This window comes from Schistocerca cancellata, chromosome 4, assembly GCF_023864275.1.
Source record: "Schistocerca cancellata isolate TAMUIC-IGC-003103 chromosome 4, iqSchCanc2.1, whole genome shotgun sequence".
Classification (NCBI taxonomy): domain Eukaryota; kingdom Metazoa; phylum Arthropoda; class Insecta; order Orthoptera; family Acrididae; genus Schistocerca; species Schistocerca cancellata.
Window position 1 is genome coordinate 851,753,033 of NC_064629.1, and position 17,027 is coordinate 851,770,059.

The 17,027-nt window shown below is 39.4% G+C and overlaps 1 protein-coding gene across 2 annotated transcripts in view; it reads right to left on the reverse strand.

Annotated features, from left to right (window-relative positions):
- The window catches only part of LOC126184966 (sodium-coupled neutral amino acid transporter 9-like), a 347,307-nt gene that overhangs the window by 13,632 nt on the left and 316,648 nt on the right, over positions 1–17,027 (reverse strand). For both annotated transcript variants that reach the window (XM_049927662.1, XM_049927663.1), the window contains exon 11: positions 9,668–9,906. In XM_049927662.1, the coding sequence (XP_049783619.1) occupies positions 9,668–9,906 (239 nt within the window). The remainder of the gene's footprint in view (positions 1–9,667; positions 9,907–17,027) is intronic.

Sequence of the window (17,027 nt, forward strand, 5' to 3'; positions counted from 1 at the left end):
TCTTTTAACTATAATCTATCATAGATCATTCAAACAAATATTATGTCCAGTTTCTGGAAGAAAGGACAGGTCACACCTGTCTATAAGAAGGGTAGCACTGGTAATCCACAAAACTACCATCCCATATCCTTGACATGCATAGGTTGTGGAATCTTAAAAGATACTATGGGCTCAAACATAGTGGTGTATTGTCCTCCATGTGAACCAGCATGGACTTTGAAAATACAGATCACATGAAGCCCAACATACACTTTTCACAGATGACATGCTGAAAACCATGGATCAAACATTCAGTGAGATACAGTATTTCTCAATTTTCTTAAAGCTTTTGGCTCAGTACCACACCTACACTTATTATAAAAAATATGATAGTATGGAGCATTAGATGATATTTGTGACTGGATTGAGTATTTCTTGGTAAGGAGGCTGCAGGATGTTATCTGGGATCAAGAGTCATCGATAGATATAGAAATAGCTTTGTGTGTACCCTAGGGAAGTGTGTTGGGTCCCTTTTTGTTCATGTTAGATACATTAATGACCTTGCAGACAATACTAATAGTGTCCTTAGACTTTTTGTAGATGATGCAGTAATATACAATGAACCACAGTCTGAACGAAGCTGCAAAAATATTCTGTCAGACATTTAAAAAATTTCAAAGTGGCTCAAAGATTATGAACTTGCTTTAAATGTTTGTAAATGTAAAATTGTACACACCCTGAATGAAAATACCATATTAGTGAGTCACAGTTGGAATCGGTAATGGAATGAACACAAAGGCTAAGTCATGGGTAAAGCAGGTAGCTTCCTTTGATTTCTGCATGAGATATTGAGCATACACAGTGAAGTTCAACATCAATGGTCACATGTTTGTTTGACCCATGACAGAGTGTGTCACAGAGATGTTGAAAGAACTATCCCAGAAAAGTCTGCTAACAATGTTTCAACAACTGGATTTAAATAATGACTCTAGGAGTACACTACAACCCCCCACATATTGCTCCCATGATGATGAGATCAGATTAATTACAGCACGAATGGAGGCATTTAAACAATCATTATTTCTGGACTCTATATGGGAACTGAATATTAAAAAGCCATAATAATTGATACAGTGGGATGTAGTGTCTGCCATGCATTTCACAGTGACCCTGAACAAATTCCTTCAACTGTCACAAAATTATTAGACAGTTTGGAAAACTGGTTCCAACTAAATGGGCTAAAACTGAATATTGAGAAAACACATTTGCTGCAGTTTAAAACTAAAAACTATAATGTAAAAGAATTTCACATTAGTAGTAGAAACTAAGATCTGAAAATAGTGGACTGTTTTAAATTTTTAGGCATGCATTTGGACCAAAATCTATCCTGGTCTTCACGCATAAAGTGTTTAGCAAGTAAATTAAACAGCCTGATATTTGTACTGAAGATTCTGTCATATTCGACTAACATGGAGACAAGAAACATAGTTTACGACAGCTACTCTCAATCAGTTAATGGTATGGCATTATTTTTTGGGGAGGCACAAGCAAAATGATTAGAATCTTAGAATTACAAAAATCAGTTATTAGATATATGACTAATGCAAAACTGAATGTATCATGTTGCCCATTGTTAATAAATTTAACACATTCCAGTCACTGCCCATAGAAACCATGAGCACATATTTATTGCTGTAACAGTTGGTGCTCAGAGAATCTCCGAGTGCTGCCTTCTTGATTTTTATTTCAGGGTACTGCGCATTATATCTGTGTGGTGACATCTGAAGTTGAGTTTTTTGTTCTTGTAGTACATTGGTCAACCGCTAGATAGTGTTCCTGCCACCTCTAAGCTAGAGTGATTACTATAAGCACTATGTGACTCAAAAAAGACACCGAAACAATTCCTGCGCATTCATTCTTGCAGTGTGCTTCTGTAGTTCTCTTTATCACAAACATTTGTTGTAAAATGGGGGACAGTTTCACTGAAGAGGAAATTCTGAGGCTGCTTGAAGCATCTGGATCTGAAATTTATGATGAGGGGTTTGAAACTGAAAATAGTTCTTCTGAAATACATGGTAATTATAACAGTCAGCCATTGTGTTTAGGGATGACAATTATATTCTCAGCAGTTTCACTGACTCATGTCATTTATTTTGAAGGTAATAATGGGTGTTCCAAAAATGAAAATTGGCCATCTGATGTATCAGAAGAGTGTGAAGCTCCCATTCAGTGAGGCGGAGGCAGAATGCAACAACAGCAGAAGTCAAAAAGCAACGTTGTCGACTGGGTAAATGATGATGTTCAGGATAAATTACTGCTCTTTGAAGGTATAAGTAATGTCTTGGCACCTTTGAATACCAAAAGTACTTAATTTGACTGTTGGAGCATCTTTGTCAGCACAAATGTCATAAAAAACATAAAGATAGAATGGTGTGGGTTCCTGTAGTCATGTCCTAGTTCATGAACCACGGGCAATGTATGTGTGGCCAAGTAAGTGGTCCCGACAGTCGGGATACCAGTTACTTTGGAATAAGGCTGGGCATCTCGGACATATTCTGAGTCGTCGTCACCTGTGTGCTCATACGGCAAAGACTACCAAATCCACCGGTTAGTCCCTCAACCGTTAGGGGTAAAACTCAATGGGACTCGGGGCAAGTAAGGCTAGCAACCTGCTTCCCTGGTACTTTAAATATGATGCTGGCAACAATCAGAGCAAAATGTCTCGGACCTTTGGAGGTGACAAACCAAGGACTCCTAAGATACGACTCGGCAAACAAATGGTAATGAGATGGGGAGCTATTAATATCAATGGGGGCTACTCTGGGAAGAAGGCAGAGCTGGCAGAGGCTGCAAGTAAGATGGGGCTGGACGTTTTAGCTGTTAGTGACATTCGGGTAAGGGGTGAGAAAGAAGAGGAAGTGGGAGAATACAAGGTCTACCTGTCAGCAGTCAAAGCAGGAATAGCACAATGGGGTGTAGGGCTTTACATTGGGAAAGAAATGGAACCCAGCATAGTTGCAATAAGGTATGTAAACGAATGACTGATGTGGATAGTTTTGACAGTGTCTAGCAAGAAAATTTGGATTGTGTCAGTATATTTGCACTGTGAAGGGACAGATCAAGATAAGATGGATAGTTTTTATGAGGCACTCAGTGATGTAGTTGTTAGAGTAAAGGACAAGGACAGTGTTCTGCTCATGGGTGATTTTAATGCCAGGATTGGAAATCGAACAGAAGGGTATGAAAAGGTTATGGGTAAATTTGGAGAGGATATGGAGGCCAACAGGAACGGGAAACAACTCTTGGATTTCTGTGCCAGTATGGGCTTAGTAATCACAAACTCCTTTTTTAAACATAAGAACATTCACCGGTATACTTGGGAAGGCAGGGGAACCAGATCTGTCACTGAGTATATAATAACAGATCAGGAATTCAGGAAGGCTGTGAGGGACACACGTGTATTCAGGGGATTCTTTGATGACACTGATCATTATTTAATCTGCAGTGAAATTGGGATTGTGAGGCCGAAAGTGCAGGAGGTCAGGTCCATATGTAGGAGGATAAGAGTGGAGAAACTTCAGGATAAGGAAATCAGGCACAAGTACATAACAGCGATCTCAGAAAGGTACCAGTTAGTTGAATGTAGTCAATTACAGTCATTGGAAAAGGAATGGACAAGGTACAGGGACACAGTACTAGAAGTGGCTAAAGAATGTCTTGGAACAGTAGTGTGTAAAAGTAGGATGAAGCAAACAGCTTGGTGGAATTACACAGACAAGGCAGCCTGTAAAAGGAAAAAGAAGGCGTATCAAAAATGGCTACATACTAGAACTCAGGTAGACAGAGAAAGTTATGTTGAAGAAAGAAACAAAGCCAAACAGATAATTGCAGCATCCAAGAAGAAATCTTGGGAAGACTTTGGAAACAGGTTGGAGACTATGGGTCAAGCTGCTGGAAAACCATTCTGGAGTGTAATTAGCAGTCTTTGAAAGGGAGGTAAGAAGGAAATGACAAGTATTTTGGACAGGTCAGGAAAACTGCTGGTGAATCCTGTGGATGCCTTGGGCAGATGGAGGGAATATTTTGAAGAGTTGCTCAATGTAGGTGAAAATACGAGCAGTAATGTTTCAGATTTCGAGGTAGAATGGGATAGTAATGATGATGGAAATAGGATCACATTTGAGGAAGTGGAGAAAATGGTCAATAGATTGCAGTGCAATAAAGCAGCTGGGGTGGATGAAATTAAGTCGGAACTCATCAAATACAGTGGAATGTCAGGTCTTAAATGGCTACACAGGATAATTGAAATGGCCTGGGAGTTGGGACAGGTTCCATCAGAGTGGACAAAAGCAGTAATCACACCAATCTTTAAACATGGAAACAGAAAAGATTGTAACAACCACAGAGGTATCTCTTTAATCAGCGTTGTGGGTAAAATCTTCTCAGGTATTGTTGAAAGGAAAGTGCGAGTATTAGTTGAGGACCAATTGGATGAAAATCAGTGTGGGTTTAGGCCTCTTAGAGGTTGTAAGGACCAGATCTTTAGCTTGCGGCAAATAATGGAGAAGTGGTATGAGTGGAACAGGGAATTGTATCTATGCTTTATAGATTTAGAAAAGGCATATGACCGGGTTCCTAGGAGGAAGTTATTGTCTGTTCTATGAGATTATGGAATAGGAGGCAAACTTTTTCAAGCAATTAAAGGTCTTTACATGGACAGTCAGGCAGCAGTTAGAGTTGACGGTAAGTTGAGTTCATGGTTCAGAGTAGTTTCAGGGGTAAGACAAGGCTGCAACCTGTCTCCACTGTTGTTCATATTATTAATGGATCATATGTTGAAAACAATAGACTGGCTGGGTGAGATTAAGATATGTGAACACAAAATAAGTAGTCTTGCATATGCAGATGACTTAGTTGTGATGGCAGATTCGATTGAAAGTTTGCAAAGTAATTTTTCAGAGCTAGATCGGAAATGTAAGGACTATGGTATGAAGATTAGCATCTCCAAAACAAAAGTAATGTCAGTGGGAAAGAAACATAAACGGATTGAGTGCCAAATAGGAGGAACAAAGTTTGAACAGGTGGACAGTTTCAGGTACTTAGGATGCATATTCTCACAGGATGGCAACATAGTGAAAGAACTGGAAGCGAGGTGTAGCAAAGCTAATGCAGTGAGTGCTCAGCTACGATCTACCCTCTTCTGCAAAAAGGAAGTCAGTACCAAGACTAAGCTGTCTGTGCACCGTTCAAACTTTCGACCAACTTTGTTGTATGGGAGTGAAAGCTGGGTGGATTCAGGTTACCTTATCAACAAGGTTGAGGTTACGGATATGAAAGTAGCTAGGATGATTGCAGGTACTAGTAGATGGGAACAATGGCAGGAGGGTGTCCACAATGAGAAAATCAAAGAAAAGCTGGGAATGAACTTTATAGATGTAGCAGTCAGAGCGAACAGGCTTAGATGGTGGGGTCATGTTACACGCATGGGAGAAGCAAGGTTACCCAAGAGACTCATGGGTTCAGCAGTAGAGGGTAGGAGGAGTCAGGGCAGACCAAGGAGAAGGTACCTGGATTCGGTTAAGAATGATTTTGAAGTAATAGGTTTAACATCAGAAGAGGCACCAATGTTAGCACTGAATAGGGGATCATGGAGGAATTTTATAAGGGGGCTATGCTCCAGACTGAATGCTGAAAGGCATAATCAGTCTTAAATGATGATGATGTTGGTGATGATAGAAACAAACTGTTATGCTGCAGTTAGAATTTCCAAATTCATGTGAATAACAATGATAATTACATATGAAGGGGTCAGCCAAACCATGATCCTATACACCAAATCTGACCTTTTTTTGATAACTTTGTACTAAAAAAAAAAAAAGAACAGTTATTATACTAGCGAGAACATCACAGTTGATGAAGGTTTATGTCCATTCAGAGGGAGAATTCGATTTCGAGTATATATCAACTACAAACCGAGCAGGTATGGTATAATATTTTTGATTCTAAGTCATTCAGCAACAGGATAGGTTTTGAACTGTGAAGTGTACACTGGTGCAGTGCAGATTCAGTGGTGCTACGTTTGTGCAAAAGTTATCTATGTAAGGGTCATACACTGTACATGGATCAGTTTTATACTTCTGTAAAATTCTTTGAAAGATTGTTTGATGATGGCACATCTGCTGTTGGCACAGTAATGAGAAACAGAAGAGGCCTACCACAGGAATTCAAACAGAATAAGCTAAGAAGAGATGAAATAGTATTCAAGAGAAAAACATCCATACTAGCACTTCACTAGAAAGATGCTAGGGATGTGTTTGCCATTTCTACCAAACATAGAATGACAAGTAGTGTTACAAAGACAAAATCCAAGCTGGAATGGTAGAAAAACTGAAGCCTGATCTCATACTTGATTATAATAAAAATAAAACTGGTGTTGATCATGGGGATCAACTAGTTACCTACTATTATTTTCAATGATGAACAATGAAATGGTGGAAAAAGTTATTTTTCATGTATTTATGATGTATGTGGTCAATTCTTATATTCTGTACAAGAAACCTTGGCCTGTCTCTCACAAACGAACCAGCTTGTTTACTTTTATGGGAAACCTTGGAAACAAATACTTGAGAAATCAGGTGAAGCTTTCAATGAAGAAAAGCAGGGTTCAGCAGGAAACAGGCTAACCCTAAGGCATTTCCTCACTCATGTCCCATTGACAACAAGCAAGAAGTATGCTTCAAGATACTGCACTGTTTGCTCTGAGAAGGGAGAATGCAGTACTGGCAAACGAGTGAGAAGGGAGATCAGATGGTGGTGTGAAGAATGTAATGCAGGATTGTGTCTACCTGACTGTTACAAGCAATATCCCACAAAGTAAAATTTTCCTCAATGAAAAGAGTTGTATAAATTCAATGAAATAGTTTTGTACAGTTATTTTATAATAATTTCTGATTTATTGCAATTACAAAGTTTTTTCTACTTCTGAATCTTCTTATTTTCAAAATAAAATGATTTTGTAAATACACTCCTGGAAATGGAAAAAAGAACACATTGACACCGGTGTGTCAGACCCACCATACTGGCTCCGGACACTGCGAGAGGGCTGTACAAGCAATGATCACACGCACGGCACAGCGGACACACCAGGAACCGCGGTGTTGGCCGTCGAATGGCGGTAGCTGCGCAGCATTTGTGCACCGCCGCCGTCAGTGTCAGCCAGTTTGCCGTGGCATACGGAGCTCCATCGCAGTCTTTAACACTGGTAGCATGCCGCGACAGCGTGGACGTGAACCGTATGTGCAGTTGACAGACTTTGAGCGAGGGCGTATAGTGGGCATGAGGGAGGCCGGGTGGACGTACCGCCGAATTGCTCAACACGTGGGGCGTGAGGTCTCCACAGTACATCGATGTTGTCGCCAGTGGTCGGCGGAAGGTGCACGTGCCCGTCGACCTGGGACCGGACCGCAGCGACGCACGGATGCACGCCAAGACCGTAGGATCCTACGCAGTGCCGTAGGGGACCGCACCGCCACTTCCCAGCAAATTAGGGACACTGTTGCTCCTGGGGTATCGGCGAGGACCATTCGCAACCGTCTCCATGAAGCTGGGCTACGGTCCCGCACACCGTTAGGCCGTCTTCCGCTCACGCCCCAACATCGTGCAGCCCGCCTCCAGTGGTGTCGCGACAGGCGTGAATGGAGGGACGAATGGAGACGTGTCGTCTTCAGCGATGAGAGTCGCTTTTGCCTTGGTGCCAATGATGGTCGTATGCGTGTTTGGCGCCGTGCAGGTGAGCGCCACAATCAGGACTGCATACGACCGAGGCACACAGGGCCAACACCCGGCATCATGGTGTGGGGAGCGATCTCCTACACTGGCCGTACACCACTGGTGATCGTCGAGGGGACACTGAATAGTGCACGGTACATCCAAACCGTCATCGAACCCATCGTTCTACCATTCCTAGACCGGCAAGGGAACTTGCTGTTCCAACAGGACAATGCACGTCCGCATGTATCCCGTGCCACCCAACGTGCTCTAGAAGGTGTAATTCAACTACCCTGGCCAGCAAGATCTCCGGATCTGTCCCCCATTGAGCATGTTTGGGACTGGATGAAGCGTCGTCTCACGCGGTCTGCACGTCCAGCACGAACGCTGGTCCAACTGAGGCGCCAGGTGGAAATGGCATGGCAAGCCGTTCCACAGGACTACATCCAGCATCTCTACGATCATCTCCATTGGAGAATAGCAGCCTGCATTGCTGCGAAAGGTGGATATACACTGTACTAGTGATGACATTGTGCATGCTCTGTTGCCTGTGTCTATGTGCCTGTGGTTCTGTCAGTGTGATCATGTGATGTATCTGACCCTAGGAATGTGTCAATAAAGTTTCCCCTTCCTGGGACAATGAATTCACCGTGTTCTTATTTCAATTTCCAGGAGTGTATGTGATGTCTTTCAAAAAACTTTAAACAAATATTGATATGTAGGATGATAATAAAAACATCAGTTAAAAGGTTTTGCTTTTCTTCATTATCTTTTGGTGCGGAGCAATGCAAGAAAGGTGCAAAAATATACAACTTCTATGGAATTGCAGCAGTCCCTGTAGTCTGACTGCATTGTGTCAAAATTTTATGTGCTCCATGTTTGTACATTTAGAACTGATTATTTTTGAATACAGAAACCCCCAAGTTATTCATAGACAATAAATATAAGCCGGCCGGAGTGGCCGAGTGGTTAACGGCGCTACAGTCTGGAACCGCACGACCGCTACGGTCGCAGGTTCGAATCCTGCCTCGGGCATGGCTGTGTGTGATGTCCTTAGGTTAGTTAGGTTTAAGTAGTTCTAAGTTCTAGGGGACTTATGACCACAGTAGTTGAGTCCCATAGTGCTCAGAGCCATTTGAACCAATAAATATAAACACCAATACAGTACTAGGAAAAATGAGAATTTCATACTTCCCACTCATAGTTTAAAGCTGTTCACACAAACCGCAGAATGCATGGGCATGAAAATATACAACATTCTAAAAAAGAAACAAGTCCTCAGCATGGAGATGGGGCAACTAAAGCAGAAACTATGACAATTGTCAGTACATAAATGTTATTATTCCTTAGAAGAATTTCTTAATGATAATACGACAATCTGGGCAAGTGGCTGGAATGATTGGTTAATTAAGCTTAGAAGTTTTGTGTCTAATAAATGACTGTAATAATTATTCTCTCTTTTTACAGTAATACTGTGTTAGGCTACGCACAGCCTCTGTAAATTATAAATTAATAATTATTGTTTCTGTAATACATGTAAATTGTAATAGCAGCATTGATGAGTCCCCTGCACATTAAATCTTGTGATTTAACTCTGTTTGTTATCGGACAATAAAAACTCTGATTCTGACCACAGAGAATAGATATAGATGTAGATTGGGAACAAATAGTCGAAACAAAAGTCTGAAATATCAGTGGAGCACAAATTATAATGATAATGAAGGAGATCTCATTATGTTAACATAGAAGGCATATGAAAATCAAAGAGACACATAATTGTTGAGCAAATGTTATCAATTAAATATGTCAAAATTTGGCTAATGAAATCAAAATTTTTGAAAGAGAAAGTCAAAAGAAATATAGGTTTTTACTGTTCTTCGACAAACCTAAAACTTAATATACTGCTTATTAAAATTATTACCTTATAATTGCACCAATTTTTGGCAAAAATATTGCAAAAAATACACAAATAGTAATAATTAATGTATTCAAGGAGAGCACATGGAAGAAACCAGGATACTCATTTTCCACTAGTGCTGTGAAGATCTGTGCTCTCAGCATGTATGTAATGAGTGGATATACTGTCACAAGCTGGAAAAACAGAAATAGTCTTGCTACTGCTGTCATGAGGTCCCAGTTTTCAAAATTATTCAACAGGTTCTGTAAAACAAAGCAGAATTTTTTATTCAGTTTTTTCTATTTTCCCCCTCAGACTGTATGCAATCACACAAGCAAAATCTGCTTGGTTATAAAGTATTCAGAAAATATTTATAAATTTTTAAAAAACCATATATGCATAAATTAGACATATACTAAAGAAATCCAATAATCTGAAAGGAACTACTGTGCAGAATAATGAAGTGTGCCACAAGAAATCCTTTTAACTTAGATTTAGATAAATGGAATTTATCATTCAAATTTTACAGTTCTACCAGAAGTTATTGAAATGGGACTTGCAGAGGAAGATGCTTTTTTGCATACAGTGATAAATGCAGTGTTATTTAAGTTAGTATAGAGGACATAAATAACATTATTCACAAATTTCACTTTGCATCTAACTGTCCTGGAAAATGACTAATGGTAAATAAAGTGCTTAGTGAAATAGAAAACAAGATTTAAGAGTTAAATTCATGAATAATTACATTAAAATGGTATGACCAGTATATTTATGAGTCTTCTTTAGATTATGCAGTAAAACACTACAAATTGATGTCCAAGTCTTGCTCTGACAAAATAAGATGAGATCAATTCATTTTGGATAAGGCTTTCAAGCTGAGACATAATCCAAGCAATAGCAGAAATCACAGTATTATTTTTTTATACAGCAAATAAAGCTATTTGTGGTGTATCGTACAGGAATTGTGTCAAGCAAGGAAAGCCAAAGTCAGGTTCATCATAACTGAATAATGAATCCCTGAACTTAATCCACCTGAATATACAATTTCTAACAAATAACCTCCCTGAATAGGGAATATTCTTCGAAAAAGTGTAGTGTGAAATGAGCACTGACTAAACACTGGCGTAATAAGGAGGAATGCAACTTCTACACTCCAGCTGGCTGTACCACCTTAACTGGTTACCATAGTTCCCAGATGGTGAAATGTGATGGTGTACCTACATTAATTAAAGAAAATATGCCCCTTAAAGTCAAAGGAATAGATGTTGAACATTTCACTCTAGAACAAAAATTTGAAGCCGCAGCTGTCTAGTTCCCTGACTATGCAGCAACCATAATGTTTATGTGGCCAGAATGAGATTTTCACTCTGCAGCGGAGTACTAGTTCTGCAAGGTTTGCAGGAGAGCTTCTGTAAAGTTTGGAAGGTAGGAGACGAGATACTGGCAAAAGCTGTGAGGATGGGGCATGAGTCAAGTTTGGGTAACTCAGTTGGGTTTGCTGCTATCTGTAATAAAAAAACTGAGTTAATGGATCAATGATGAATTGAAACAGATGTCTTGCGACGTCCACCCTGAGCAGATACAATGGGGAAAAAAAAGGTTGGTAGAGCACTTGCCCACGAAAGGCAAAGGTCCCGAGTTTGAGTCTCGGTCCGCACACAGTTTTAATCTGCCAGGAAATTTCGTAATGTTTATGTAGTGTCTGCTCAACACAGTCTTTAAAGACTTTGTGGAGTATTTGGAAAATATGACATTATCATTACTTAAATATGAGATGAATAGAATATTAATAACTGATTACATTATTTTAGATATGCTAGTGAAAAATTCTCAGACCAGATTCTAGATACTCTATGGTCACACAACTTTTATTGTCTATGTAATAAATCTACCAGACAATGTCACTTGAAATACATGTAAACATGATAGTCAATAGGATATCATTAACTATTGCTATCTCACCATGATGGCCTTCTTCTATTTAATTCACTACTGACACAGGCGCATCATCTCTCACTAAAGGCCTCTTAAAAGTAAAACACAAAAATGTCTGAGAAAAAAGGGTTTTACACCACCAGATAATTTAAAAAGTCCCTTCATTCAATAAATTATGTGTTTATTATTGTATAGTGTTCTTTTCACATATTTGCATTTGTTGTTTGATCATATATATATTAGAAAATAGTATTTAGTACAATATATCATGCAACCACATTTTTAAGACGTCAGTCCCCACTGTAAAATGTTGTTTTTAATTATTCATGATGATATTGATTACATGAAAATACTTAAAGATAGATGAATAAACTACATATATATATATTTTTTAAAAGTGATGAAATATCTGTTGCTTTAGGGTACATTGGCGTTCAAGCACAGAGATTTCCATTGATTAAAGCCACAGTTAAGATCACAAGGGAATTCAATGTTACTTGCAAGGATATACGTTTGACCTAGACTTGATGGTTTAAAGGAACATGCTTCTATTCTTGTGACATATCTGCTTCTTTTTCAACACTGTTATCTTCTATTATCTCACCAATGACAAAACAAGGTCTTGAAACTTGACATCACCAAGTTTTTCGTAGACTGCGTGCTAGTTTGCATCATGGTGGTTATTAATATTAACATTTGTCCTATCAAGTTTCTATAAAAAAAACTTTTATCAAATCAGTAGTAGACACTAGAAAAAATATTTCCCCAAAAATTGAATGAGACTGCCAGGAGATCCAGTGAATTCTCAGTTTTTGCAACAAAATTATTTTGTCCCTTTTGCAATTGCTTGATCCAAAGGCTAAATATTTTTTGTGGTACTGGGAAGAAGAAAATCAAATTCAATGTGTTGCACTAAAAAATGTTTCAGGAGAGCTGGAGATTTGTCTATAAGAAACGCCACCTTGTGGATTTGTTCAATAAATTTGTGATCAAGTGATTTTATTCATGTAACAAAATGTTTGTCTGTCTTCCATGCTCATTGCTGATATATTTACTTGCACAACAGATTATGTATGTTTTCAAAGCAGCAAAAATTTCTAGCTTTACACATGACAAGCAAGTTCAACTTCTCTGTCCCACCAACATTGGTGTAGGCAACTATTAGCACCATGTTTATGCTGAGCTTCCAACAATGGCTAGTTTCATTTTGTACAGTGTGAGACTTGTCAGGGATGAGTTTAGAAAGCATTCCAAATTCATCTTCATTACATGCTGGACTTTTCACATTGTCCTATGAAGCCTGCTAAGACAAAATTTTTCCAGGCACTAACATCATCCCCATTCATGGATTTAGCTTCAAGACAGAGTTTTCAGTAACTATTTCCAATACATCTCGAAAACTTACTGAGCCAACCTGGTGCCACAATAATATTTTCTACATTAATCTTCCTTCCAGTTGTTTGCTTAGCCTATGGGTCCACTTACAAGTGATGTATTCATTGAATTAAAGTATTTTGCAGTTCAATATACCCCCTTCATTATCTTTTCACAGGCAATTTGTTGAATATCCTTCTGTTTGCTAACAAAACTTTTCAACATTGAAGGTGGCATACCAAGAAACTGTCTAAGGTTTTTTTCTAGGGAAAGCATCTAGTCTCCACACTTCCAAATCATTTGCAATTTATCAGCACCTGAAAATTTATACTTCTTATTTTGCACAGCCATAGTGTGGAACTCAACACACTTTACTGTAAGAAAATGAAAATGTTGTTCACCATCCATGTACATTGTCACAATTGGGGAGGAAACCTCAGGTGATATTACCTGTGAGGATTGTGTTTTGGTGGTCACTAACTGGAAGAAGAAATGTAGCTCATGTCCAGTTCTTAACAAGAGTAAATCATTTTCATTGTTCTATCTGATAACTTACTCATTACTTGCAGAGAAGCTTTCATGAGCCTAGCTCAGTGTTGCAAAGAAAGACTTCCGACAGACAGGCAGCATGCCTTGTGCAGGAGAGGAGTGTTTTACACAGAAGATGCTTTAAATAGCCTCACATGTAAGTGTTTGTAGGGCTGGAGTCTAGAAGCACTTTAACTGGGAAAATGGTTTAGAGGGGAGCATCTTAATGAAGTTTTACTGTACGAGAACTGGTATTTCCAACATCAGCTATGTCGTATATCATTTACATGCATTAGAGACAAAAGAAGAGCTTTGATTCAAGTGTTTTTGGTGCCTCCATGAATAAATAAGCATGCTTTTGATCTCAGAAGTCAGTCACAAATTTGCTTCAGCACCACTTGGAACAGCTGAAATCCTAGATGCATGGTCAAAACTAATGACACATCCTGCTGATGACTATCTGTGATAGAAATTCATCTTTAGGTTACTGAATGTTAAGAAATAATTATTTGAGAAATCAGCCTACTGCAGAATAATACTGCCCACGTGCAGATCATGACAGAGAAGTACAGGGCTATCTTACACAAAGTATTTGTTACGTGTTTACAAAACTGAATAAAGACCTGAGAGGAAACATTTGTGTGGATAATGACATGGTTGAAGAGATGATGATGAGATGAAGTTTAGAGCATTTGAAGGACATCCATGAAATCATGGTAAAATTCTCTGAATAAATTGACAATCAGAATTAATAAAACAGAAACAGATTACTGATAAATTCTACGAATTCTGAAAACTAACTAAAGAGTATAACATCCTCAAAATGTTCAGTCAGCCTTTGTAGTTTCTTGATGATATTCAAAACAGGCTGTTAAAGGCTGTAAAACAGTGTGTAACTGAACAAATCGGTTATATAGGGGGTCACAAATGAATTTTGGCTACTTGAGCCAGTGTATACAGAAAAATATTTACTGTATATGTATTCAACTTTATTGTAATGATGTTCAGACTGTCTACTGCAGGATTTGTATTGTTAGTAGTGTCAGTGTCATGACTTGCCACTGGCACCAGTGCTGGTTTGATGCCATAGGACTGAAACACAAGCATTAGTGTGCATTGACATTGCAGACAGTCAACGTGGTTCTGAACAATGTGTGCCTTACTCATAAATCTGTTTTATCAAAACAAAATCAACAGAACTGCTACTCTTTATGCATATCAACACATTAAAGAAATATGGAAAGGTCCTCTTTCCACACTGGAGTTGAAGAACATGATTCAGAAGTTCAAATGAACTGGCAATTTGGGGATTGTATCAGAGAGAGGTCAGTGGCCAATTGCACCACAAATTTTTGAAATAGGTACTGCTGCAATGGCTGAGAATGTTGGATGGAATATGTGATCTTCAAGCAATGCACAAGCTGTGTCATGACAGCTGAAGATCCCATGGTACACCATTCAGCAAGTGCTGCAAACAATTGTGAACTGTAATTTTTAGTGCAGTTCCAGGCAATCATTGATGCAGATGGTCTGCAAATTGAGCAACATTTGTAGCCTGGAATGTAAACATGGTATGCAATTAACAAATGTTACACCCTCATGTGGAAATTAAAATGTGTTTATTTCAATGATTCATTCATTGCTTGTCTTCTGCATGTCCTTACAAATGTTTCCACAAAGTTTTGTTGTTCTACAATCAATTCATGAGTGCCTTCTTGAGTAGTGAAAATTTAATTGTAACCATACTGCACATCTCTTTAGGGAAATTCATGTACCATACGTAAAGTAACTTTTATAAAAATAAAACGTATACTTGTTATGGAAAAAGGCAGCTAATATCATGTAGGGCCTATGTGATGTAATAGGTAGAGTTACTTATTTTTATTAAGTTGTTAACTCCATCACTTTCCTTTTCATTTTAAAAGCAGAGGTTTTTACAATATTTATTAGATAGTTTGTTTCAGAATAACCACAAAAAGTAACATAAACAGTAGCCCCTATTTCACAATGGTCCTTCAATATTAGTTAGTTGTTCTCCTTGACATCTAGCCATTCTCTTCTAGTATTACTCTGCAGCAAAGCTTTCAAACTTTTTCCTCATGTTTACGCCCTTGTAATATACACAGTATCATGAGATGCCCTTTCTCTAACATTAATAAATACATTCTACTGTAACAAATGATCTTTTAAAGAAATTTTAACTTTTACATTTCATTTCTAAGTATAGTACAATTATAAATTCAACACAGAATGAGATTTTCACTCTGCAGCGGAGTGTGCGCTGATATGAAACTTCCTGGCAGATTAAAACTGTGTGCCCGACCGAGACTCGAACTCGGGACCTTTGCCTTTCGCGGGCAAGTGCTCTACCAATTGAGCTACCGAAGCACGACTCACACCCGGTACACACAGCTTTACTTCTGCCAGTACCTCGTCTCCTACCTTCCAAACTTTACAGAAGCTCTCCTGCGAACCTTGCAGAACTAGCACTCCTGAAAGAAAGGATATTGCGGAGACATGGCTTAGCCACAGCCTGAGGGTTGTTTCCAGAATGAGATTTTCACTCTGCAGTGGAGTGTGCACTGATATGAAACTTCCTGGCAGATTAAAACTGTGTGCCCGACCGAGACTCGAAATCGGGACCTTTGCCTTTCACGGGCAAGTGCTCTACCAACTGAGCTACCGAAGCACGACTCACGCCCAGTACTCACAGCTTTACTTCTGCCAGTACCTCATCTCCTACCTTCCAAACTTTACAGAAGCTCTCCTGCGAACCTTGCAGAACTAGCACTCCTGAAAGAAAGGATATTGCGGAGACATGGCTTAGCCACAGCCTGGGGGATGTTTCCAGAATGAGATTTTCACTCTGCAGTGGAGTGTGCGCTGATATGAAACTTCCTGGCAGATTAAAACTGTGTGCCTGACCGAGACTGGGACCTTTGCCTTTCGTGGGCAAGTGCTCTACCAACCGAGCTACCGAAGCACGACTCACACCCGGTACTCACAGCTCTCCTGCAAGGTTCGCAGGAGAGCTTCTGTAAAGTTTGAAAGGTAGGAGACGAGGTACTGGCAAAAGTAAAGCTGTGAGTACTGGGCATGAGTCGTGCTTCGGTAGTTCAGTTGGTAGAGCACTTGCCCGCGAAAGGCAAAGGCCCCGAGTTCGAGTCTCGGTTGGGCACATAGTTTTAATCTGCCAGGAAGTTTCATATCAGCGCACACTCCGCTGCAGAGTGAAAATCTCATTCTGGAAACATCCCCCAGGCTGTGGCTAAGCCATGTCTCCGCAATATCCTTTCTTTCAGGAGTGCTAGTTCTGCAAGGTTCGCAGGAGAGCTTCTGTAAAGTTTGGAAGGTAGGAGACGAGGTACTGGCAGAAGTAAGCTGTGAGTACCGGGTGTGAGTCGTGCTTTGGTAGCTCAGTTGGTAGAGCACTTGCCCACAAAAGGCAAAGGTCCTGAGTTCGAGTCTCGGCCGGGCACACAGTTTTAATCTGCCAGGAAGTTTCATAAATTCAACACCTTTCACTGATATAAAACTTTTCAGTGCT